The 27700-nt window shown below is 38.6% G+C and overlaps 1 protein-coding gene across 4 annotated transcripts in view; it reads left to right on the top strand.

Moving 5' to 3' along the window:
- The window catches only part of TENM1 (teneurin transmembrane protein 1), a 348057-nt gene that overhangs the window by 277075 nt on the left and 43282 nt on the right, over window positions 1–27700 (top strand). For all 4 annotated transcript variants that reach the window (XM_074835266.1, XM_074835264.1, XM_074835265.1 and 1 more), the window contains 5 exons: window positions 637–780; window positions 5470–5719; window positions 6615–6635; window positions 10524–10756; window positions 21650–21804. In XM_074835266.1, coding sequence (XP_074691367.1) covers window positions 637–780; window positions 5470–5719; window positions 6615–6635; window positions 10524–10756; window positions 21650–21804 — 803 coding nt within the window. The remainder of the gene's footprint in view (window positions 1–636; window positions 781–5469; window positions 5720–6614; window positions 6636–10523; window positions 10757–21649; window positions 21805–27700) is intronic.

Here is a 27700-nt window from a genome sequence, read left to right as displayed (position 1 = left end):
AAATGGGTGGTATATTAGAGATACCAAAATTAAATTTTGAAGATTTTTTTTTTTTGTTTTACTGAGGTACTAAAGGGAAGGGGTTTTGATCAGTTTGAGGGCCCCCAAAAGCCACCAACTTAGGGAAATTCAAGATTTTCAGCAGATATTTTGGCCAGCTGTAAAGGGGAGTGCACATCCTGTGCAAGCCTGTTAAGATAACTGTTTAATTCTAGAAATTTTCAGCCCGGCAATCCATTTCTGCCTAACTACAGTTTTTACAATTAACAAACAAATTAAAGCCAGTTTGTTTTAACATGGATTTTTTTTTTCTATTTCAGCTGTTATTCAGGTAATTAGCAGAAATGCAATAAACAATCAAGTTGGGAGTCTCTGGAGGAGATTTATTCTCTTCAGAAATCCATAACTGATACAACAGAAAATTTTCTGCTTTGAAACAGTAGTAACTATAGCTGTAATAACATACTAATCTCTTAAAACCCTTTTTTAAAAAAAAAACCATTCAACAATAGCAATCAGGCAGAGGAAAATTAGTGGTATCATTACTTGACAGATGAATATCAAAACCTGGAATTAAAAATTACCTAGTAATTCACAGAGGAAAAGGTAGACTGATAGATCTTTATTTGTTTACAGTGTCGGTGGGATATGAATATGAAACATGTCCTGATTTTATTCTGTGGGAGAAGAGAACAGTAATCCTTCAAGGCTTTGAAATGGATGCTTCAAATCTGGGAGGCTGGTCTATAAACAAACACCATGTATTAAATCCACAAAGTGGTAAGTCCTTCCTTTATTAACTGGCCACGCAGAAGAAGAATACAAATTTTAAAGGAATTAATTGTTCAGATTTTAAGCGTTACACTTCCTAATGTTGTAATCCTCTTTGAATGTGCACCCTCATTTATTGAGAACTGAACTGTAAATGCCATCTGAAAGGATATTTTTAATGTTCTGACTCCCAGGTATTAAACATTAATATCACTAACTCTTGCAATCGCCAACACATTGTGGTCATTTGGATGGGAAAAGGGCATACTAATTTAGGTTTGTTCTCACACTGTTGGGATAGAAGTACCACGTTTTAGGTCAATTTATAGTGTGTTATATTCTCAGTTGAAATGTCTACACCCCTAATTCATCCTGTGACTAACATTGGTTAGCAGCATCACAGCGCCAGGGAGAGAAACCATGCTGAGGGAGAGGTAGCACTTCTGAAACCACACTGCCAATATGACATGCAGAAGCTTTTGTTGCTGCCCACGCTGTGGCGAAGCACAGAAAGTTACTCTTCAGGACAAGCAATTCAGCAATGCTTTTGAAGCATTAGATAAAAAAAAAAACAAAAAAAACAAAAAAAAACATAAATGCTTTTGGTGTCATAACATTAACACTGCATAGAGATTCTTTGAGCATGGAGACTTGAATCTGTTTTCTCATTGCTTTTATTTTATTCCTGGGGGTTTTTCTTTTCCTCCCTTAACATCTATAATTAGGAACTAGTGGGATTACATTATTAAAAATATATTTATAGATAAATTATTGTAAGGAGAAAAAAATAAAGTGTTGCCAAAAAACACATATCTCGCTGTCCGGGGGAATAGAGTATTGGATTTGGTAAAGTATTGGATTCAGTAAAGTTCTCTCAATTTGCTCCAGCTGAGAGTCTGTCCACTAAAATCTATTTCCATCTGCAAACCTCTGTTAATGAAGATTCATGCACAAAAGTATGGCTGTCAGGTTTTTACAAGTTCTGTGGTTGAATGCTCAGCTACAGTATAAATATTCTAAATACAAAAGGTCAGATTTAGTTTGTAAATTATCTGGATTTCTGTTTTGATTTAAAATAGTTTGACATTTTAAACGGTGGTTCTTTCATACCCTGTCTTATTGGTTTGTATAGATTGTCTCTTTTAAATGCCAGCTATTGACATTTAACACAAAGAGAAATCTGACCTCAGTCAGCTCAGCCCCCAACTGTGAGCCCTATAGTCTACTCCTTAGTGCCAATTTACCACTTGCATAGTTTAATTTCAAGACTAAATTGCTGGTAGTAACTCCAATTTATATGACTGTCTGCTAACTGCAGCGGTTACTACTATAATTCACCCCATAGGCACTAACATGTTCTGAGATTTTGTAAAGTGTACAATTATAATCTGAGCAGGGCTAAATCATTGCTTTCCTGAGCATGGAGTATGTGGTGACAAATTGCTTCCTGGCCCCATCTCAGCTGTGTGGCTGAAAAGGCCAGAGAGCAGTGCCCTGCCAGCCACACGCCACCTCCTCTGAAATCATCCAGGCTGTGCCCACTACCCCAGCGCGATAACAAGGATGGGGATTGTGCAGCTTCTTCTACCTGCTCCTCCTTTGCATGTTCTCACTGTGCTGGGCATGATCAAAGCTGACATCAGGGAAGCTGCTAAACATCTTTATCCATTACTTACAGAAACACAATCTGGGCATAAGCACATGTGACTTGAAATCAGTGGGTCTCTTCTGATTGCAGTTTCCATGTGAGAGCATCTCCAGTGATGGCAACAAAGCCCAGCCAGAGCTTGGTGATGTCTCAGATGTTCCTCATGATTATAACAGGCTTTGAGCCTGCACATCTGGCACATGTATAGGAACTAGAAAAGCAGTTAGGAGCAGAAAAACGATGACCGTAACATAGCTAGTGCACACCTAACAGAGCAGCCTGTAGGTTTGTATTAAAGCAACAAAACCAAATAATGAACTGTGTCCAAAAGGACAGAAATAACGAGTTGCTTCTGGTCTAGAAACTAGTGAACTGCTCTTCCATTTCAGACATGTAAAATGCACTTTAAATAAGGACAAGAATATGACTCAAACTTAGAATTATATATTTCAGACTTATCTCCATGCCACCATGAATGAAATGAAAAGCATGACTAGCCCTCTCGAGTATGAATATATGAAGATTTTTCACTTTTAATTAAAGCACTCCCTCTGTATGTATGAAAAGCTGCTCTTTTTAGAAGCATAAAACTTGCATCTGTTTTTGAAACACTGTCTCTGGATTAACTACAGAAATAGCATTGGAATATAACATAAATGTCTTTCTAAAAATTCTCTATTGCAAATTACAATTTTGTTTTCAAACTAAAACTAGGAGCACTTTGCTTGGTTAGTTAGCTAGTCCTGAAGAGCTTATATTTAACTTCAGTCACTAAGCCTTGTCTTCCAGCAGATCTGCTGCTGTGCACGTTTCTACTCAGGATAGATATGCTTAACTCCCCCCCCATAAAGGCTTATTCATTTTAGAGATGTTACAAAATAAACAAAGTACAACAGAAAAGTTGTAAAAATAAATAGATGCAATTTTACAGAATTGCACTTCATAGCACAGTCTAAGCTGTGGAGGTACAAGTATTGACATGCAGAAACCATAGCAAGTAAAAGTGTGTTTTATTGCCAGGTGTAAGTATCTTTAAAAAAAGAAAGAAAAAAAAAAAAAGATGTCCGATTCCAGCAGCATAGATGTGGATAACATATATTGTTCCAATGTGGCTGTCACTGGAAACTCAAGCTTTTTAATTGCAGGCAGTTTAGCATCAGTATGACTGCTAGGTTAACTAAAGGGTCACATCCTGTTCTCAGCTATACTAAACTGTTCTTTTCCCACTGTTTTTTTCCCCTCTAGTTTAGAGGTTTGATCACTTCTAGTTCGTGACATGATTAGAGTTCAATGTTTTCTAACTCAGAGGTTTTGGTCAGTTTGGAAGATCTTCAGGGCATTTCTCACAATCAAGAAGAGAACATATACCATAAATACTAGTTCCTGTATAGAGTCCTTTTAAAGACACCTATATCTCATGAATACAAATGAATGTGCTATTAACCGATTTTTCAGAGTATTCTTTGAATTAGATTTTTCTTCTGATGGGCAAGTGTATTGATTCTATTTTTATTTATCTGGGGGAAGGAGGAGTAATTTTACAGGGACTTTATGCTTTAAGGTAATTTCGGCCCCCATGCAACACAGCACTGTCTAAAATTAAAGCAGCAGCTCAAAAGCCTGAAATTAAGCACATGCTTACATTTATTGACAGTAAAACATATTCTCCAGAGCCCTAATTATTTACTGGCATTTGTATGAAGCAGTTGAAAGATTACTTTTACATTGTTAATTTCAGACAAAGGGCAGCATCTTCATTTAGTAGTATTTTTATCCGGTGCATAAGGGAGGATATTGCCATTAATTTTACTGGCATATTTCCAGGATGCTTTTTTTAAGCCAATGTTCAAATACATGTGTTCTGTCCTCTGTTCTTCAGAAATAATTTTTTTAAAATCTAATTCCCTTCAAAATAACTGGCAACACTCAGTAATTTCCAAGGAGAATTTTAGCTTCAGATTTACCTGAAAGGCACAAAAAAATAGTTTATCAAAAGTTGGTAGAGATGGTACATATAAATACATTTGCCGTACTTTGGGAAAACTCGGACGTGTCTTGACATGTACTTCCTGCAGTATCTAGAGTATGCTTATTTCCCAGTGTAAGAGTCATCCAGAAAGTACATTGTGTTTGTTCCTTTAATCATGCCACTTTTCTGATGAAGTACTGGGCTTTCCAAGGGAAATAAGAGATTTTGGACATGGTCTAAAAGAAGACCTAACTTCCATTTAGAATAGCCAAAATCTTTCAATAACATGTCATTTTAAAGTTACTACTTAACTGTATTACCACACTGTTATTTAAAATAAACACTACAGCTGTCAGCTTGAGAAAATACATCTTTGTACATCTTTGTATCACCAACCTAGTAACTGGGGAGACTTTCAACAATGTATACTGCAGAGCAGTGCTAAAATACTGGCACACTGGAAAGTTGTTTTAAACTTTATGGCAGAACTTAATATATTCTGGATGGTAAGACATTCACTTGTGCCTCAGAATTATTCCTTGACTCTTCACTTGGCTTTGCTGCACTTGGCACCATTTTTATATACCATGAAGGACTAGCATTTAAATTTGAATATTGATTTTGTACTGCCACTCAGTGCTCTTTTGTGAAAAATGCATAGCAGTCCTGCTATTAATCTCCTTTAATTAAATATTCAAACTGCCTAAGAAATTCCTCTGCTACCTAATAAAAATTTATGAATAAAATGAATATTAAAGTAGCAATCCCCAAGAAATCAGATAGCACTGCAATTAACAGACAATTTGTTAGAGCATTAACCAACCATGAGTTCTGCTCATGATGTTGGCTTTTAAAATAGCCACTAACCACTAATCGACAAAATGGTGATGGTGAAGCTTGGGACTGAACAAAATTGGAAGAGATTAGCAGAACCCTGTGACAGTCTTTAAGAGACTCAGTGTTTATTGCTGTTTTGGTAGTATGGTTTTCTAGAGGTCTACATAATCCAAAACTGCAGAATAGTTTAAATGCTATACATTTGCCTTTTTTTGTCTCTGTTTCTTCCCCCCACTCCCCTTAGGAATTGTACACAAAGGAAATGGTGAAAACATGTTCATTTCCCAGCAGCCACCAGTGATCTCAACTGTGATGGGCAATGGACACCAGAGAAGTGTCTCTTGCTCCAACTGCAACGGTCTTGCGCTCAACAGCAAACTCTTTGCCCCGGTTGCTCTTGCTTCTGGGCCTGATGGTAGTGTGTATATTGGTGACTTCAATTTTGTCAGACGGATCTTCCCCTCTGGAAACTCGATTGGCATATTAGAATTAAGGTAAAAAAATAATTAGCTTTCTCTCACTAGTGTTCATTATCCCGGCTGTGATATGCCTGCAAAAACTATGGCGAGCCTTTTTTCCCTTGGGACTTAAAACAGCAGCCACATTTAGTTGCCTTGTGAGCATATGTCTCATCAGCTGTCAAATTCATCAGAAAACTTATGCTTAACATCATCAGTTAAAAAGGGCACCTTAACTGGCCTTTAGAACAGGTTTTGTGTAATGAATTTCTACAAAGTACAGAAATAATAGAGCTAATTTTTCTTCCTGTGAGATTTTTCATACATTTTCTCATAAAGTTAAAATATTCCATGAAGCATATTTTTGAAGAAAACACCATAATTTAGTAGCAGATATGCAGAGTATCATGTCAAGTCACAGCACTGGGGCTGAAGATAGCCTTACTGTGTTTAAAATTAATACAGTTGTTCCTCTTCTGTAACAGAGGATGTGACTGAGTTTAAGCAGACAAGAGCAAACCTGGCTTTGCAGTCTGACATGTCACAGGCTGGGCCTGTGCTGCCATAAACGACGCCACTGTAGTTATGACTCCAGCTTCCCATTCCCTTCCAGAGGCAGAGAGGAAGGCCGGAAAGATTTTGACACTGATACCCTACATTTCTCTTACTTAACACCCATGAATCTCCAACTAGCTAATGTTGCTAGTGATGATGTTGTGTGCTGATTGTTCAGAATTAACTTGACAATGTGCAGGCAGTGGAAAGGAAGCAGTTTGAGAGGAAGAAATAATACTGAGTAATGGGATAAACAATGTTTTGTTACTGCAATACGGCTCTGTGAGCAGTCAGGCAAAGAATACAGTTTTGTGGAGGACTAACACTTCTTGTCTTTTTCTTTTTTTTCTAAACCCGAACCGATCTGTCTTCCTAGGAATAGAGACACAAGACACAGGTAAGTAAAATGCAGTAACAGTAGTGTATGAACCATGATCAGAGAAAGTCTTACAAAAGTCCTTTTAGAAGTCTGGATGTAGAGAAATACTCTGAATTTAATAAATACAAATGTTAATCAAATTCACCTTTGTTTGCAGTAAAGAAGGTTTGATTTGTTCCCTTTGAAGGAATGAAGTCTCCCTCTAAAAATCAGTTTGCTGATCACCAAGCAGAGATGGAAAGGTTTAAACCCAAAAGCTGGGAATGCATTTCATAGCTGTCATATTCATTTCACATGGTGTTTAATGATCATAGATAGAGCCAGCCAAGGAAACTGGAGTTTCCGCAACAAAGAAGTAATAAAAAAGGCTTCAGAGTCACACAAGAGGCTGGTGGTTCTAGGATACTACGAACTTTGAAGTCTTCCACAGTTAAAGGGTGCACAGCAGACCCCAGAACTGAAGATGCCGTCACAGCCCAGTCCTTGCTTCTCCAGCTAAAGCAAAAACAAGCAGCTTCCCCCCTTTCCAGTTAGCATTTTGACATCCATCTGCAGAAATGGTGTTGCACACTAGAAAGAGAGATAGCAAGGCACTCTGTATCCTTAGAAACAAACTTCTTAGCATTTCAGTACTTAAATGGGGTAAATAAACCAGCACTAGTACAACCCAAGTATGTATATGGCATAGTAGGAAGCTGAGCGTGGACTGAATGTGTGTTTACAGGATGAGAGAACTGGTTGGAATTACCCACTTTAGCCACAAGAATGCCATTGAATACTATAGATTATTTGCCAGCCTACTTACAGATGATGTCACATCTCATATTTTACAATGAAAACTTAAAAAAAAAAGAATAATTCCTAGTTGGTAAGTGCAAGGTTCTATTTTTTAACTGAAGGACTGTTCCCATTTGCTTTAAACTAACCAGTATCTTTTTTAGTAAACTAAAGAAGCAAACTGAACTTATTTACTCTGTAATGCATTCAGAACATGAATCAGGTTTTAAATTCAGGGGTCACTAGTACTAATTTCTTGAAATGAGCTTAAACCTTAATTAAATCAAGTTGTGACAATATTCAGGTACCCCAGCCCTATTAATTACAATAATAATTGCCTCTGTCAGATTCTGTCCAAGTGAAATCTGTGGAAAAATAGTAGGAAATCACTTGAAGTTAATGTAGTCTTTGAGGTTACGGGAAAGTACTCAGCAGTCCTGCTGTATGCCATTCTCTTGAGGCTGTAGAGGCCAAAGTCATGGTGGAAATTTCTAGGATGCTCAAAGAAACATGTGGAAGCAACAACCAAATGGCGTCAGAGGCTTGTGACAGTCCAGGCAGGAAAAGGCTTCAAAATCCAGTTTCTCAACACAACTTTTAGTCTCCACAAGAGCAGGGAAGAAGGATTCTTTTCACTAGAACAAAGAAAATACTGTACAAAAGGGGATAGAGTTTGGAGACCAATAAACAGAGAAGGCCACTGACCTTATTTTTGACTGTTTAAAAACAACTTATCCCATTTGGTTTCCTTGTCATCAAGATTTTAACAAGAAATAACAAAATTGTTTAATAACTGGTAAAAATGGAAACTAGACTTTGAGGTTACAGGGAAAAAAATTGCTACAGGATAGTAATAACTTGTTCTGGAAAGATTAATTGTAAATCCTAGTCTACTTGATGAAGTTTTTAGTAGGCTAATTTAAATAAACTAAGATTTAGATTTCATTGCAAACTTCTGCAAAGATAGCAACTATTTTATTTTGTTCCATTTTTTACTAATATCTTTAAAAATTTAAACATTTCCATATGCAAGACTTTAAGCATGAACATCAAGAGTTTTCTAACAGCCAGTCTATTAAATGTAATGACAAGGATGACAGAAAATCTGTCTACAAGGAGAGTATATAATGACCCCTGGTTCTCTGCAGTTTCTACATGATGAACAATGTTTATTTAACATCTAGAATTCTCCTTACAACTTTTTCCACATAAGTATTTTAATAAAAAGTCATCTTTTGGCTGGCCGGTCTTTTCTGAGCTCACTCTAGAGAACACAAATGATTTTTAATGTTTTCAACAAACAAAATTTTGTAATACTGGTGACACATAATTCAGCATTAATTTCTTTTAGCGCATCCTCTTACTCATCTTTCATCATACCACTGTCCTCTCATTCCCTGGACAGAATTTCACATCTGTTCCCCAACTGTGGGAATAGCTCTTTCCCTGTATTTCCCCCTCTGTCTTTTATAGACGTTCGTGACTAAGGTCAGCTTTCAGCTCGTCTAGCTTGTGGCCCAAGTCCTCAGAGATGCTGAGTAGTTTGTCCCCTTTTTGGATAGGGAATAAGAACTGAGAAAAATAGGCCCAAGCTCTATCACATATATCATGGTACAGCATTAGCCTTATCACTTGGAAATGAGATTTGAGCTGATCATCTGTTAGAAGTTTATTAGCAATATATAGAGTACTCAGTAGGCTGCTAAAATAAAAGATATTGGTAAGTAATTTTTACATTGTTTTGCAACATTGCTCAGTAAGGTAGAACTGTCTAATAGGTGATTAACAAAGCTTAGTATCTGCCTCAGCCAAGCAAAAACTTTATATTTAAAGAGGCTACATCAACCTGAAATTGAGTCAGTAAAATAAGTCAGTATCATCTCAGACATTACATATCTGTCCTGGAGCCTCTGCCAGTTCTTCAGTTCTGTTTTATCTAGATTTCCTGGTTTGTTGTGGCACAAAAACCCAGCCCTGCAGAAGGAGCTGTGCGCTGAGCGTTGTCAAACCCACCGCAAACAGAAACAAACAAAAAAGATAAATTTGGCAATCTTTTTAATCTACAGAGCAGATAGAAAAGTTTCATATAGAGTTACAGGGGATGCAGGAAGGTCAGCGTTTAGCCCAGCCACCTGTCAGAGATCTCCTCCTCCCCTCAGAGAAATATGGCAGTGATAAAAATACTGTCTGAGCACCTAAACACTCTGGCAGGCATTGGCCACCACTCTGCCAGCGCCTATCTCCCACCATTTCGGTAACCGACTGTATGATTTAAAGGATCTACACCTATCTGGATTTTTATTTTATGATCAGGACTCCACTGCAGTCTCACCAGGCTCAGGACACTAGCGTTGTGTGCCATGTGCTTAGACAGTTTCCTCAAACTGGAAATTAACTTTGCACTGAAAAAGAAACAAAAAGTCTTACTGGTTAATAAGATGCAGCCCAGTTCTCTGATTAGAATTTATGATCCTCACCATTCAATTAACATATGTAAATATTTTTTTAAATAACATTTTATAATCTCAATAAGGCACTTCAGTGCATGAATTATGGTGCATTAATTCATGCCTAGTTGCACTGACAGTACTTGGCCTTCTGCCTTGCTCCTGACAATACAGTCAGCATGAATTAAGGCACCATATTTCACACCTTCATATTTTCTAAGGTTTAGAAACAGGTAAAAATAACCAAGAGTGGGTATTTGTGCCCATGCAGAACAGTCTGTGATTCACCTTGCTGCAACTCATAGGTTTGTTGTCAGTACCAAGAGTATTAGGACCTATCAGGTACAGAAAAATGAGCTTGCTTTTGATAGTATTAATTATAATGAAGCTGAAGTCACTCCAGTGAGCTTTATAGTGGGTAGCTTGGTACTGATAGACAGACTGACTCCACCAATATCACTCTCTGCATAAGCTCGCTGATACTACAGCCAGTACTAGTTCCTTCCTCCTCAGAAGTGGTGCTTACATGAGCTACATTAAAGCTGGTCTCACTTATGCCTCTGTCATCTCCAAATCATTGAACAGATATCTTCAGATAAGTAGAATACAATTGTTATGCTGCCACAAAGAGAGATTAAAAGGAAAAACATTTTAATGTTGATGCTCTTCTCTTCTGTTTTAGTACAAGTCCTGCACATAAATATTACTTGGCCGTTGATCCAGTGTCAGAATCCCTTTACTTGTCAGATACCAACACCAGAAAAGTCTACAAAGCAAAATCTCTCATGGAAACAAAGGACCTGGCCAAAAACGCAGACGTGGTGGCAGGAACAGGTGATCAGTGCCTTCCATTTGACCAGAGTCACTGTGGAGATGGTGGAAAGGCATCCGAGGCCTCTCTCAACAGTCCAAGAGGTAAGAAAAGAGCATATTTGAAGTACTCGGTGTTGGTCATCTGTCATTTCCTTCCATTATTTAAAAACTCAGATGCAACTGAATGTACAAAAAGGGGTCTGAGGTGATGATTTAACCAACTATAAGCAAGCCAAATCATTCCATAAAGCTCACTCATATTTTTAATACAAGCAGTACTTTATGAGGGAGTAGCATGAGCAGCTAGTTCCAGCTAGCTTCCTCTGAAATAGTCTTCCCTGGTGTGGCAACACTCCTCTTTTATTACCTTTCAATTGCAAGGTGGCAGCATTTAATTATATTTAACTTTTAAGGAAATAATATGGTTGCAAAGTCCTTTTTTTTTTTTTAGATTTTATGCATTCATGTGATTCTTGTAATGTTAATGAAGCTTACTCATTAAATCAGGGCTGTTCAAATCAGACAGCCAGCAAAACCAAGTTTATTTGGAACTCTAGTTTGTCCTTCCTTATTACATGCGCTTTGCAAAATATGAGCATCTCACCTACTGCATGTGAAATAAGCATTTTGCTGCAGCCTTCCTGTCTGAGTACATCCTGTATTGTCACAGGCAAAATACCTGTGAAGCCTTGAATCCCCACCAGCGCCACAATTAATCCCCTTGCAGTGTGCATTAGAACTGTGATAAAGTCTCTGGATTTCATGCTCTAAAGCAGCTGATCACCCTCAACTCCCACTGAAATCCCCGGAACAAAGGGTAACAGCAGCTCCCATGGCAGAGCCCCGAGTGGGCTTTTAGCATGCTTCCCCCGTAGCACACCACTCCCTCCTAATGACTAGCTCTAAGGAAGGGTTTTGATTATTTTTCGTGAGCTAATAAAGGAAGGCTGTATATCAGTAGGAAATTAGAATGTATATCCAGGCAGAAGCATCTCTAAGACAAGCAAATAATCCCATTTTAAGGCTTAGCAAGAGACACATTGTAATTATAGAGTGACTTTAACATGCCTTTAATGATAGAAGGTAAGTGTGAGGTAAGTACAAATAAATGTTGATCTTCAGGCAGCTAATTAATGTAATGAATCAATTCTAAAAATAGAAAACAAACCGTTTCAGATCCTTTAGCAGGAAAATGATCGATGTTTTATTGCTGATTACAGTTGATTCTATCTAATTACAATACAATTAGTTGTTCCATCTTATTTTCTTATTGGGGAAGTATGTTGGTGAAAATTTGCAATATGCCATTTACTTTAAAAATACCTATGCATAGCTGGCTTCCTTAACGGAAGGTTCTAGTCATAAAGAAATTAAGAGGAATAAAAGTACAATTCATGAGTTCAGGGGCAGCCAGCAAATATTAAAAAATTAACTGTTAGCAGACAATGGCAAATTCAGGTAGTGGCTCCCAGCTGCTTTTGATTTATGCATCTACTCTAAATTACATCAGTTTGAAATTGTCAGATTTTAATCTCAAGGAACTATGGACTGCCACGTGCCCTTTTTGTACAGGGCCTAGAAGAATGCAGCATCAACCTGCAGTCACCAGCACAGTATGAACAGTTAGCTGTGTATTATCACAGTGGTCTTCTAAGTACATATCCTTGTTTTCCTCTGAACCATAAGAGGTTAAATAACCTTGGAAAGTAGTGGGAAGTACTTGCCTGGTACCCATAGATCTATTTATTAAGAAAACTAAAAGTCTCACAAACTTAAATACAGTTTTAGAGATTCTTTTGGATTACTTACTTTGCTTGATCTTAGAATAATTGTCGAGTCAGATGATGTCACATTTCTACTGAAATAACATACAAGCAGTGTACACAAATATTTTTTCTAGGAGTCAGGAAACTGACAAAAATGTTAGTGAGTCCACAGATGCACCAGCATCTTATCCATGTTTAAGAATACTTTGAACACAAAGCAACACAATGTTATGTAGTATTTGATCACAGAAATAAGTGAATTGCTTTTAATTTCTCACCTCAGATTTTTACAGTGCAAAAATAGGTACCTGATAATGCAGATAGAAATTGCCAATGGATTACTAAATATAATCACTTGCATTACTCAATGACCAGACAAGTTTAGCGTTTATTTTTTAAGATGATATAGAAGAATTCTTAGCTTTTTTTTTATCATTTGCCTTCTTATTTTTGCCCTGAGTATTCCTTTTTTTCCTGATATAAATGAAAAATAAATTTGTCTCTGACTTGGTAGAAAGGTAATATTTGAGAAAGAACTCCATCTGTCCTTGGTTAGTTACAGCTCAAAAGTTGTATTCTCATTTTTGCTACTGGCTGCTTGGGACTCTGAATAAGAGCTTATCTATATGAGTCTGTTTATCCATTTGCAAAGTTGATAAGAACTACCTACTGTGTAACACTTGTGAAACTTAATCCTGTTTGGTAACATCCTCAGAAGTATGTTAGTAAGTAGAAATTCAAATCCTCATTTACTTTTCTGAATGAAAGTTGCTTCAAATGCTCTTTTAACTTTTTTCAACTCATCACGATTTTTCTACTTCAGTGGGCCTGGAGGTCGGTTTTGTAGAGTCCTAGATTATTATTTAATGATTTGAGTCTTTCATCAACTTTTACTTCTCATTACCTTTATTTGGCAAGACTGCCTTTGCCTAGTGACCAGGAATTAAATGCCAGACAGGAAAACATCATGAAGTCATGCTAATTATGACTTGATGCACTTTCCACAACTTTTATTTTGCAGATAACAAACACGTGTAGCTTTATGCAGTCTGTGCCCACATCTCTGTGAAGGACCAGAGACGGGGCTTAGTGAACATTAATCTTGCACTATTGTATGTTGAGCTGACTTTGAAAGATGCTTTTAAACATGCATGGGTGATGTAGTTGAAATTTGAACTTCAATATATTATTTTTACTGCAACTTTGTTTAATTCTGTAGAGATCTCAGACTAATGAGTCATGTAATAGATGACCAAGTACTTAAGCAGAATGTGAAATGATACAAGGTGGGGACATAAAATAAGATCTGTGACAAGCTGAACACATTTATTACACAAGAAGATATTGAAAATGAAGAACTAACTACACAAGATATTAATCATTGACTGAATTCCAATCACTTGAACTTTACCAAGTAACAGATTTTAATTTTGCAGTGGGGAATTCTATTTGGTGGGTTTGGGGATTTTTTGATAAAAAATATTTATGGCACACCCGGTCACCAACACTATCATTTAAACAATCTGGATTAGTATTTATAATAAGGGACTAAGGGATAGCATTCTGATTTTAACTAGATTAATCATTGAGTATCACAGCAGTAAGCAGCACTAAAATTAATAGAAATACCTGGGAGTGTTCTACGTAGCACTGCAAAGCCAATGCCTGGATCAAAGGCATTAAACACTTACCTACCCTGCCCTTCTGAAATCAGTGGGCTTTAGACATGTCAATAGATTTGACTTTCCAAGCTTAATTGACAGAGGCAGGGAGAGGCTGAGACAATCAAGTTACCACACTTTTGCTGAGTTACAGTGTCTCCCAGTCAGTATACTAAGAGCAGTGTCTTAGATTAACATCTGATTTCAATTACCTTGCTCAGCTTGGAGCACTCACACAGGACAGCTGTGGTGGAAACCCAAACTAAGTAACTTTTGTGAAAACAGTAAGTCCCTCCATAGCATCAGAAGTGATTTACAACACTTGGAAGCCCAGGCACTAAATCCAAAGATTTAAGCATCTAAGGTCCTGCAGTGTCTACTTTTTGACTCCCAGGTCCAGACCAGACTCTAGAACTAGAAGATAGAAGCTCACACTCCCTGTGCAAGCTATGTGTACAGTCAATGCCTCAAGAAATTAAAAACTGCACACTGAGTACAGCATACTTGAATGCAGTGACCTCATTACAGGTGCAGTGACCTCAAAGAAAGCACCAGGGAAATGTAGAAGGTTGGAGTAAGTTCTAAATCCCATGCATAAAAATACTTTAAACATAGCTGTAGCAAAGAACTTTTTTCACTCAGACCCATAGCCATGAACTAGCAACACAAATGAAAACTTAAATTAAAAATCAGTTCTGCAGTGTAGTTTCATTAATTTTGCTTGAAATTATTAAGGAAATACTACTAAAAAGCATCATGATTTTGAAAATGTTCCCCCCAGTAGCTTACATCCTGAAATAATCAGTCTTGTTGCTCACCATCTGTAGCAATACTTTCTAAAGTAAATAAAGCTGCAAGAACAACTGCTCAGATTAAACCTTTACATCTGTCAAATGACAGTAGCCTGCTTAGGGCCTGCTCCTGCACAGCTAAAAGATTCCCATTACCCTCAGGAGGATGCACACCAAATTCCTAATATAGCCTTTTGTGAAAACAAGACCCCCTTGTCACAGGTAATGATCAATACTGTTTGTTCTGCTATTCTGTAAATTCCTAAGACCTTTTCAACCCTTCCGTACAATTCAAAAAGGAAAGCAAAATGGGGTGAGATGTTTCATTAGCAATATATAAAGTAAGAAGTAGACAAACCAAGGTGATTTGCAGCTCTGATTCACTGTCATGTATGCATCATAGAACCAGCAAAAGATTCATCTTATGCCATTTTTGATTCAGCAAAATTTATTCCTTATTTTTCTCTTCAGTAGCCTTAGCTTCCTATGATTTCAGAAGCTTGGGAATCTTGTAGAACATTTAAGGTAAACTTTTTGGACGGGAAGTTCTTCCTAAATTTCATCCAGCCTTCATCTGAATGCATAAGTTACTCACTTGTCTGCTAACCATTGTCAGCAGTAAGTATGACCCTGGTCATCATGTCCCTGACTGGTAGCAGGACATTTTCATTCACAGTCAGTAGTTAAAAATGCTGTTTGCTCCAACTTACCTCCAACTCATCTAAAGAGAGCAACACACAGTTGTAAGTGCAAGTACTGAAGTCATGTTCCAGCTGACACAAATCTACTGAATATTTTGCCACTAGTACTGAAACAGTAATGAAGTAAAGATGACAAAGATCACAAAGCACCAGACTGCAAATCACTTGAATCATATTTTGAGTGGTGTATTATGGTAACCTATAAATAACTAATTGCATAAAATCACTGTAGTAGTTTCTAGATGGTAGCTTTAATTAAAAGCACTGGAGACATTTAGAAGTTTAGAAATGGATGGCATGTAATTTGCCCTTTTACCAACCATAAAATGGTAATTAACCAATTTGATTCACTTCTTCCTATTAAAAGTTTTATGAGACTCGCAAGTTCCTTCGAAATACAGTTTTTCTTCAGCAGAAGGTGGCATTCTCTTTTATCAGTCCTCACCAGTAGTTTTAGATGTTTTTACAAACTCTTCAGAAGTTTAATTAGAAGTTTTCAATATAAAATGCTCACTGGCAAAGTTTTTAGCTGAGCAAAAAGTGTGAAGTAGAGTGTCCAGAAGTGGACAACATAGAGCTCTAGCTGCTGTTTATTGATGTGTTCGAACAGGATTTGTTCCCACTCTTAGCATGCAAGTGCAGGCTATGATGGAAGGCAGGGAAGAAAAGAAAATATCTTAATGGGGAATTTGCTGTATTACTTTTAATCCATATTTTTAGCACTATAAGCTTAACTCCATTAACACTGAAATGCCAAATTTTCTAGACTGAAAGATCATATGTATAATAATCATGTGTATTTTTAATTTATACCCATGAGAACTACACAAACAAGTGATCAGTTTGCTTGCAAAGTGTTATTTGCATTTGTGTGTGTGTATGTGCACTAAGGCAGATCTGTCACGGAAAATAACCCTTTAACCAAAATCACTCCTGAGAGCATATAACAGGAGAGGTTAGTCAGCCTTCTGTGTTTATCATGGTTCTACCCAGCCCATCTACTAAGTACTATTTTGTGCAGAAAAGAGTCATAAAGAACAGAACTTTTTCTGCAGTGTTTCTAGTGATGATACTTAGTAGCCACATGTGATCACAGTAGCAGCAGTTCATTTTTAATGTTAGTTAACAGAATTTAAATGGTACTGATTAAAAGACGTCTAAGTGTTATACATAGTGTTCCAAGATGTCTGCACATAAATCTGCTGGAGATGGATATAAGAGCTACTGTTTTACAGCCAGGTACAAAATCTAGTCCTATATAAGACAGTCCCAGTGACTGAACACGACCAAAAGCAGTCCTTCAGTACAAGCATGTTACTCAGAAAAAGAGATTGTGCTCAGCCCTGAGTCAAAGAATAAGACTAAATCCTTGCACAAGTTTATTTTGTCCTTATTCAGACATCAGTGTTTAATGAGGAATCTCATATTCAGACAAGCCAAGTCTGTCATTTGTGCAATAGGTCACATTTGTGCCCAAAGGCAGTGTCAGTTGGGCATACAGTTTAGTGCTACAGTTCCTTAAAAAATACAGAATCAGACTAAGAGCCTAATACAAACTACAGCTCATTGTCTGTGTAAAGATGTCTAAAAATGACCTTTTTTACTTGCTTCCAGAGTGCGCAGTGTTCCTACTTGCGCTCAGTGTAATTCGCTACACAGCATGTGCATGTTTCCTCTCTGAGTTCCTCAGTGTTTAAAGCACAATTGAAGTGCTGCATGTGATTTGATTCTGCATTACACCGTGCGTCAGAAAAGGATTAAAAATAAGCTCTTGGAGTACAGATTATGTGAAACATCATGCAAGATGTGACAGGAGCATTAATGAATCCAACTCTAATAATTAATAAATTGGGACAGTTTAGCCACATATCTGTATTTTGTTTTCCAATGGATACCTTATATAAGGTATTTGTCAACAAGACTTAAATGCATAAATAATAATTTTTTCAAATGGATAAAATCATGTTGTTTTAGTATATGGGAGTAAGCACTGGAAACAGTATTTCATTGTTGATCATACATACACTGGTACTTGAAGAAACCGGCTTATTAGGAAGTACCAGGAATTTATTATCTTTAGTACAAAATACTAAAGACATGGGCTTGTTTATGCCATCACACTGACATAGGTACTTCCCTCGCAGATAGATTGCCTTTCTGCCATAGCTGGAGAGCAAAATCTGCACTATTAACAGTAGGCAATCCTTGGTTTTCTTATGTAGTCAATGTTTGAAATCCATTCAGCAACACAGCTGAGTAGCTTTATTTCATTGCAGCATAATTTTTGATTTTTATATAATGGATGGTTTACAGCCAACACAGCCATCTGTTCACAGGGAAATTGCGTAAAACAGAAGATGCACTTGCCCTAGTGATAGATCCTGGCCTTGTGTTATCCATGGTATGGATCCAATCCATGGCTGCACTGCCCAGATGAGAAGTGTAGCTCCTTGCTTACCATGCAGCATCACCCCTCTGCAAAGACAGACCAAGTTCCCACCCACATCAGGTTTCTCATTTGAGCCTGTGAACCACACTGTAAGGCAAATAAAATCCCACCTAATATTGCTCCGTGATGCAATATCAGTAAGATTAAAAACACCCCCAACAATCACTGCTGCATTCACACCGTCACAATCACATACGGTGGACCTTGCTCCTCACACCTTCCCTGCCACAGCAGTCCAGCATGGTTTTTTCTTCTAAAAAGGATCTTGAAATGACTCTCAAGAAAGGAGCAAGAGGCTGGGACTGAGAAGACTTTTGTCTCCAACCTTTACACATCCCTGAAGAAAAAATGCTAGAACAGTTTCCTAGCAGCTTTTCCATTTACTAATAATCCCTTAGCATGCTTCAGCTTTACAGCATAAAGCTGATCAGAGCAGGACAGAGCCCAGGAACCCCTCAGCATCCCAGCAAGAGAAGAGCAGGAGGTGCCTCAGAGCCTGGCTCCATCTGCTCTGTGGCCCCAAACTGCGGTAGCAGATTCAACACAACCCTTCTCATTTTCTGAGGAGAAAATTTATCCATGTACAAACTAAACTGCAGATTGTGACTGAAAACCTCTGCAGACCTCTAGCTGCACCACAGAAGGTTCAGTCCTTTCAGTGTAGTTTGCTCTGGCTTCTGCTGTGTACATTCCCTTAGAATAACATTCAGAAAAAGCTCATCAGATTTATATATTAATTGTTTATGTGTTATTGATAACCAGGCTGGATTTCTTTTTGCTTCAGTTGGGGTTTTAGGGTTGATGTTTTAGCAGCTCAGTTGTATCAAAAGAGATTTTGCAGTTTGCTTGGCACACCTAGTTTTTGTTTCTGAGGAGGCAGCCAGCCCTCAGCTCCAGCCCCGCAGGCACTCCTAATTCTGGCCTTTTGTGTGCACAGGTCTCTTCATTTTGAAGTCTCTTTAGCATACATGAGGGACAGACAGAGGTGCCATCCCTTCCCAAAAACTGGAACACACAGATCACACCACCACCACCAAAACAAACCCATTTTCTTCTCAGATGCACACTTTACCTCAGTTCACCTTCAAACCTTCAGCCTTTTCAGATTTATAATTGGACTTCTCATAAGCAGACAACAGCCACGAGCTTACCAGTCATTCTGTGGTTTCCAAAAGAACCATTACTCTCTAATTAAAGAGTAAGGATCCTGTGAGGAAGCCAGTACCAAGGAAGCACACTCTCTGAGCTCACAGGCTAGTAGGGAGTCAGGCTTTAACATGTCTGCTCTTCCTTTAACTTTTTTATAACTGCCCAGATTTCCCCCCAGGTGATTTCAATCCCCCAGGTGACATCTGTCCTGGAGAATTGGACATTTCAGTGATCAGCAGTTTCACATAACGAAGGGATGTAGCCTAACACTGTACCCTGCGGCATTTGAGCAGTCCATGGGCATTTTTTGTCCTGGGTAGAGAAGGTGATAGGATGGTGAATACCTCTCTTCTAACAGCAGTTCACAGCCAGATGAATGCACTGAATTGACAATTTAAAAGAATCAATTTTAACTACCAACAGTGTGCTGATAGCTTGAAAGCTAATCGTAGTAGGAGCACTAGATGCTAAAGTTAACTGCTGTGGCCTTTGGATTTTTTTGTGATGATACCCTCAGACCTTTACAAGGTGCCTAAACATCACCTATGGTGAAGAGGCACCTCTGGATGGGAACTGGGCGGTGGGGGACGTGATAGCAGGGTGTACCCAAAAGCCTGTCCTCCTGCGAGGCCTTCACAGCCTCGCTCAGTACCTCCCTCTCAGCCAGAGTAAGGGATGGAAACCCTCCGGCAGAGGAGGTCAGCCTGCTTCAGCAGAGGGGAGAGTCGAGGCCTCACTAAATTGGCCACAACAGAAAAACTGGTGTGGACATTATTCCTGCTTTCTGTTAGAAAAGAAATGGTCATGGACAGTTTGTCTTGGGACGCTGCCCCTGGATGTTAACACTGTAAGAGAAAGCGTGTTACACTCAAATGTGTATGTAACTCAAACTCAATCCCCAGGCATTTCCAACTGCCAGGTACAGATTTATTTAGGGGCCTGGGGAGACTGTCCCCCCTTCTCCCAGCCCCGTGGGAGATGCATGTTTCCCATCAGGGCTGCCTAGTCCTGCCCCTGTCCCCCAGACTGCTTACTCTCCCTTGCCCTCAGCTACAACTGCTCTATATGTTTAAAGAAATTAAATTAAGTATAAGGAAATGGATCTGGGAGGTGAGGGAATTCAGCTTGGGTTTTCTTTTCTTTTTTAATGGTGTGTGGAATTGCTGTATGAGATCCTAAACTGGTGTGCAGACAAGTGTTTTGTAAACTCAGAGTACATGCAGCCTTCAGTTGTGCTAAATGCAGGGGACAAAAATCAAGAACCATATAAGCCACTGTCCAAACCATCTGTTCAAGTCCTCTGCCTTTCATTCTGTGTAGCAGAACATAAATGCATTATTAAAATAGCTTGGCTGTGCACGGCAGCTGCTATAATTGCAAAGTTATGCAACTTTAAATGGGAAATTATGAAGTAGTTTAAAGCAAGAAATTGAGTGGTTTTGGTGGAAAGGATTTCACAAACCTAACATGAATAGAAGTGCTTTTCTAGCTGTATTTTCAACATTTCAGGGAAAAAGGGTCTTACTTACAGTTCATGCAATATAGAAAAGGCTAACAAAATAAATGCAGGAAGAACTTGGGAGAAAGTGTTAGACTGGGACAGAACAAGGCTGGGCATGAGTTGTGACAGGGCTGTACCAGACACTGCTGGTGGGAGACAGCAAGCTCTCCATTCCTCAGTTTCCCCACTGAAATACAGAAGACCGTGACCTTTCCTTTGCATAGCCCTCACGTCTGTTTCAGGGTCCATCTCTCCTGTACAGTGCAGTGCAGTGGTGATAGAACTATTGCAGATCCGGGAGCGGGAGAACTGCACCAGCTCCTGCTGAAGCCCACTGTTGTCATGAGGCTGGTTCCAGTCCATGACGGTTGTCTTGGGTAACACTGCACTGCAATACATTCTGCAGCACAGATATTCCTTCTGCCTGCTAAACAGAACCTGATTTGCACCATTTGTATGTATAGCCCGTATCACAACAAATGTCTCTCGCTTTCTGTGGGTGCTTCTTCCTTGCTCAGACACTCTGATAATTCAGACAGTAGAGTAATAAAAAAAAATTCTCCTCTGCATGAGAATTAAGAAAGTGAAAATTAAGAAAAACCATCTGTAAAATAAGTTTTTAGAAAAGAGAGTCTTGTCCCACTTTGTGATGGACATGAAATAAAGTTATTGAGGAGCCTAATTTTATGTATATAGAATTACATTACAAGCAAAGCCTTGCTGTTCTGTTCTGTTTCTTCTTCATGCCTTCCCTCTTTCTCTGTAAGTCAAAGACAGTCTGATACATTGGTATGATCTTTCCATATACAGTTTGTATAAGCTTCAAATAAGTAATGGACAGAAAAAAAAAAAAGTCATACTTTTTTTAATCAGAAGATTTTCAGAGTCTAAGAGGAGAGGAAACATTTTAAGCTCATACTTTTTAATCTAGATAATGTCAGTACTAACACTCTTTCCTACCTTTTCCCTTCGTCTAGGTATCACTGTAGATAAGCACGGATTTATTTACTTTGTTGATGGTACCATGATTCGGAAAATTGATGAAAACGGTGTAATCACAACAATAATAGGTTCGAACGGCCTCACATCAACCCAGCCACTGAGCTGTGACTCTGGAATGGACATCACTCAGGTAGACACCTGGTTTTCATGTGTTGTCACTTTTCTACACATTGTGGAGACAGATAACTTAGTTTCTTGTACAAGGATTGTATATCAGAATATGCTGGATGAATCAGATAATTCTGGACTGCACAGTATGTAGTGTATCCTCTATTCACATGATTTTTTAAGGTGTACCATATAAATGCAAAACTATACACCTGATTCTTTCCAGGAGATGTCATATGAATGTGTAGAGGGGCTTATATAAAGAATACGTACTGCTTTAGAAAGTTGCTTGCTACTCTGAGATAGATCTTCTAAGGAGTTTATCAGAAGTTTAGAGTGCTTTCCTTAGTCCAGCATTCTCACTGATTTGCTTGAACTACTAAATGGAAAAAATACATATTCTGTTTATATCTGTGTCCGTTCTAAGTCATGGAGGAGCATCACAGTAAGTAATTACACAACAGCAGTATTGTAGTGAAGCTACTGCATTTCAATACATTTCTCAAAGTGCTTTTCAGTTCTTAGTTCAAGAGCAGTGTAAAAGAAGTAAGTCTAAAAGACACTTACCACATCTATAGTTTATGCTAAAAAAGATATGTCGATAAACATGAAGAAACATAAATGGTACTCTTGACTAGTCAGTGAGCCACGCTTACAGATAGCACAAGGAAGGGATTGGCCTTTGCCAATAAATGCTTGAATTAATCAGCTTCAAAATGGATGGAAAGCTGTACTTGAAAAAATCTTGAGGCATTCAAGTAACATACTCAAGTTATGTTATGGACTGTGTAAGCTGATAACCAGGATCCAGTTAATTTTGCATTTCATTTTCTCCTTGCCCTTTCCTCAGTCCTTCACCATTGGAAATCACGGTTAAAATACACTGCATAACAATGGTATGAGCTTGTTCCCCATTTCTAAGTAGACTTTGAGTAATAGCAGGTGACTATGATCTTGTATTCATATACATGAAGAATGTGGGGTCAATGTTTTGGGTAGTTCTTATCAAATTTCACAGGGACAAAGGAAGGAATCTAATGCTGCTGTCACAGAAGCACTTAGGGATTTCATTACTAGCATCAAAACAGAAAAATGTGTCCATGTTCCATTTCACATGTCACTGCACCCTAAGTATTTGCAGATGTGGGGAGAGGAACCTCAGCTTCCCTGTTCCTAGTTCTGGGACAGACAGGCCTTTGTATTCTCTCTGGTCCAGTAGACACATAAATATTCCATGTAAAGCAGAACAGGGTCAACTAGCTTAGTTTTGCTAAACCCAAGCTTAGACTAAGCCTAGTAATTGTCTTACAAGCTATACAGCTTCTGGGCACCTTGTCTTCTGCTCTGTCGCCCCGTCATGCAGGGCAGCAGGTGGTGAGCAGGGCCCCTCCACAGCAAGCAGTGCTCCCCGGCCCGGGCACCGGCTCCCCGCTCCAGTGCTGCCTACCAGCTGGCAGGAGCGATGCTTCACCGAACGGAAAGCTGCCTGAAGCACATTTCCTTGCTTCTTGGATACATGTAACTGCCTGGGGCACCAGTAGCCAGATTAGATATCTCTGAGGTGCAGGGAATGGAGCCAGGTGCAACGTCTGCTCCCTGCCTTCTCCTCGTGATCTGCATCTCGGGCTGTACAATTCATTGCTTTACTGACCATATAACGTGCAGCTGTGTACTTGTGTTCAAATTTTTGCTCGTTTTGCTCAGTAACATAACATCTCACTAAATCTGAAATGGTGAGTTTGGATAGTTTTCAATTCCTTTTAAAAAATGCAAATACCCTTTAGCAAATAAGTTGCAGCAGGGGGTCTGGCAAATACAGAAATAAAATTATTTTATTTTTTAAATTGAAATTAAAAAGGTAAGCTTTTGGGACTGAAATCAAATATGCCAAATTTATAAGTAGATTCAAATAGCCCTAAAATCCTATTTTTTGGTAGGTTGACTACTTAACAGTAACAGGTTTAGTTTACCTTACTCTACAATATAGTTTCAATGCCATGGAGAAAAGGCTTCTGCAAAATCATATATAAGAAAAAGCATGTCATAGAGCATATTCTTCTTCATACTGCTCTCAGGACATCAGCATTCAACTGGGGTAGGACCTTCTTTTCATAGAAGCAGAAATAAACTTTCTTTTTCCATGAACAATCCAGGCGCTTCCATGCTGCAGCACCTACAGGAAATTATTGCTGCACATTTCTCAAAATTTTGCAAATGTATCAACATTCTGGGAAATCAAGATATGATCTTTTCCACAGAGATTGAGAGAATCTTCAGATAAATTGTGAATGCATGCCAGTAAATATTCTAAACAACATAATAAATGGTGGCATATTAAACTGTCCCTAAAAAGTCACCAGTCTCATTTTCTAAGTCTAAGTATAGTAATACTTACTGTATAATTTTCTGTCACCAATAGGTGAAGTCACATTGTTGACAATCTGCAGTACAAATGCACATACAGCTTTTGGAAGCATTCTTGTTTGGAGGATTTGTTTGTGGGGGGGGGGTTAAGTGAACCTACTTATTGAAGTTTTTCACAAAATCCATACTTTTGAGGTTTTTCACATATGCAGTAAAACACAGATATGAAATAAATGCCGAGAATGCATGTTCTGAAAAGTAACTGTATCAAATCTGCTCAATAGTCTTCTTCCAAAATTGTTGCTGATAACCAGAAAACCCTATGAAATAATCACATCCCCTTGAAGTCAAGCATGTTAATCTGAAATTGTATCAATGGAAATAAGGGAATGATATTTTCACTTAGTCAGAAACAATTGTATATCCTTGCAAGACTGCTGAGTTTATTCCAGAATGGCATAAACATAAATGAAAAATGAATTTGGCCCTTCTCCACTTAAATTGGTTTTTGGCTAAATTACAAATGGCTTTCACATCAAGAGAATGTGAGTTGCTCACAAACTGTGTGTTTAGAGGGACTTATGAAATAAGTTAATAAAATCAATTCTCAAAGCTAAATTTGTTCTGACAATAAAATCAACGACTTGCTCAAAATCAGTATTTCTTGATTTACCGAAGTACAGAAATGTACTCTTGAAGTAAACATATAGAGTAACTGCCCATTGCGAAAACTACCAGAAATGACAAGCTTTCACTTTAAGGCATTCATTTTAATAAATGAGTTGATTATAAAAGGGTTTAATCATTTATTCCAATATCAGTTTTGATGGAAACACTTCTTCTTAATCATTCTGTGTTTGTTGCTCACCACCTTCTCATTCTTAACCATGGTATTCTGCATTCATAACGGGCGGAGGGAAGGACATCTGGGGTTGAAATGATTATATGTTGTGGCAAATAAACCACCAAGCTCTGGCTAATTACTTTGATCTCATACTTCACTGTGAGGATGTTAATCTGAATTTAGAAGGAAAAGGACATTTGGTTGAGGTGTTTATATGGTATGCCAGCGTTCTCAGTACTTTGTCAGCAAGTACAAAACTTGGATGACTTTTATTCTCAGCACAGATGACTTCAGTGTTCTTAAATTATTTAATAAGGATAAAATGTAAAGAAATGGCTCTTCAGAGCTAGGTTTATGAATATATATGTGTATATACTCAACACTCACCACTGGTGCCAGGGTTTTAGCAGACATCTACATTAAGATCAGTTATTCCAGTATCTTTCATTCTGATAGAGCTGGTCATATGTTTTGAAAATGCTGCCTCTGAAACCCTGAATACTAGAACATGAACGGGAGCTAAATTTTAAAGCCAAAACATTTTTCAAGAATATCAAAAGGTAGTGTTGGTCTTCATTTGTTCTGTGATTTTTAATATTCATCTCACTAACCTACAGCACCCAGAATCTGAATGCCAGACTTTGAGTGCGCCTGCTGCTTGGTCCTTGGGTTCTTCTAGGTCTGTCTCCCATTCTTCACTTGTTCTTTGGAAGCTGTTTTGTTGTAGGCTAATTAAATGAATACTAAACCCATGTTGAACCTTACACGTTTGCATCTAAGCATGGAAGCCCCCATGGGTTGAGCTAACTGATCTCCCAGCTGTACAGTCTACTGAATATCTCCTTCTGTCAAATTGAAGCCCAGCTGGAGAGAACAGAATTACCTGCTACAGCTCCTACCTTCCCCATACCCTCTGGATAGGAAGACTGTTGTAGGTACTCTAAATCAGGGACATAAGCTTTGATCTAAAATATTCCTACTGACTCCTCGAATTGCTGCACTGCTAACTGCTCTCCAAACTTGCATCAGCAGTGGGCTGGCTGGGGGGACCACCCCACAGTAGGACCTGTGGCAGGGCCTCCTGGCCACAAGCCGCAACAGGAGTGCTAAGAGAAGGGATGGAGAGTGAAAGAAGGAGAAGAGAGGGGATCATCATTCTGTTTCACTGCCTGATGAATTTGGGCTTGATACTGGTGTAGATCAGAGGCATCTCTAGGTTGCTCTTTTTCTCAAATGTGCACACTCTCTTAGTGTTTGCTGCATCCCCAGGGTATACAGAAATTTTTTAGCCTGGTTATTGATATCAAATGAGAGCACACTGTGTGGGTATGTCTGTCTGTCTGTCAGTATTCTTTTCCTCACAGTAAATCAAAATCTTAGGCCAATTTCAAAGAAATTTGGAAAGGAACACCAGCCTTCACAGCAAATAAATTCCTACACATTCCATAAAAAATATTAATCCAGTTGGAGGAGAGAGACCTAAAGTGCCCTTTCAAAAGGAAATATTGCAGCATGAGCTTTCTTTTATTAAACTCCAGAGATTCCACTCAGGATCTAATAAATGCCTCATTCACAAGAAAAGCTTCATTTGGTGCTTGGGTCTTATTAAACTCCCAAGTCAGTGAGCTATGAGACGGAAGTCCTTAGGAAACCAGACTTCATTAGATCCAGTGTTCATAGAAGTTATATTGACGTTGTGGGAGGTTTTGTGTGAAAGTAAAAACACTTCAGCTCAGCTTGAGTGATAAGCTTCACTGCTCTTCTGCCTCCATAGCTGTGGTGAAAGCTGAGGAGAGAATTAGCAGATATTTCTACCATCTTGCAACTTCATCCTGTATCTTTCCTCCCATGAGAAATATGTGGGCTGAATTTCCACCACTCTGAACCTCAAGTCATTTATATCTGTGCAAGTGGTAGCAGGCAGTATTTGGGAACTGTTCAAACCAATCTTGAGCACAGTTGCTGCAAATATGGAGACCAAACATTTACAAGGCAACAGAAAATGAATCCCAAGAGCTTTCTCTTAGTCTGTAACCATGGCCTTGTTCTCCTGCTGATGTCAGTCCCACTAGGCATGAGTCTGTGCCAGAGTAATAGCGCCGGCCTGATTGATGGTGTTAATAACTGTCACTGCTGTGTTCCAAAATGAAAGGTCTGGTTTGAAGAGTTTTTCTTGACATTTGCACTTCATCAGCCTTTGTTCAGCAGTTCTCCATGTGAGGGAACCATCTATATTGTGTTGCTTCACATAAACTTCAGTGACACTGCAAAATGTTTTGCTCCCTTATAAAAATGTGACAGTGTTACTTACGTAGGCAATTTGCTTGCATAGGTCAAATTAAAAGGCAGGTTTCTAGAACAGGGTTTAAAGGCGACCCACACGTGGCAAGAATGCCACGTCCTGAACAGCCTTCTTTGAATGATGGAGGAGAGGGGAGAGAGCAGTAAGTAATGCTGTTGATGACCTACTTGAAATAGTGAAGTGAGAGACAGAATACTGGTAAGGAGTAAAGATGAGAGAAATTGCTTGAAAATGTAGTATATATCTCAAAAATGCAAACGCTGACATTGCTCCACAGTCAAAAGTGCTGCAGGCGCTCCCCACCAGCATCTGCACAGGCACAATATGCTTCAGTGGCATTGCGGAAGCCTTTTGAGCAGAACAAAAAGCTCCCAGGACATGGTGACCTCACTTGAAAGCAGCAGTGAG

This window comes from Strix aluco, chromosome 10, assembly GCF_031877795.1.
Source record: "Strix aluco isolate bStrAlu1 chromosome 10, bStrAlu1.hap1, whole genome shotgun sequence".
NCBI lineage: Eukaryota > Metazoa > Chordata > Aves > Strigiformes > Strigidae > Strix > Strix aluco.
The sequence above is the reverse complement of the archived record's forward strand: the minus strand, read 5'-3'. Positions and strand labels throughout refer to the sequence as shown.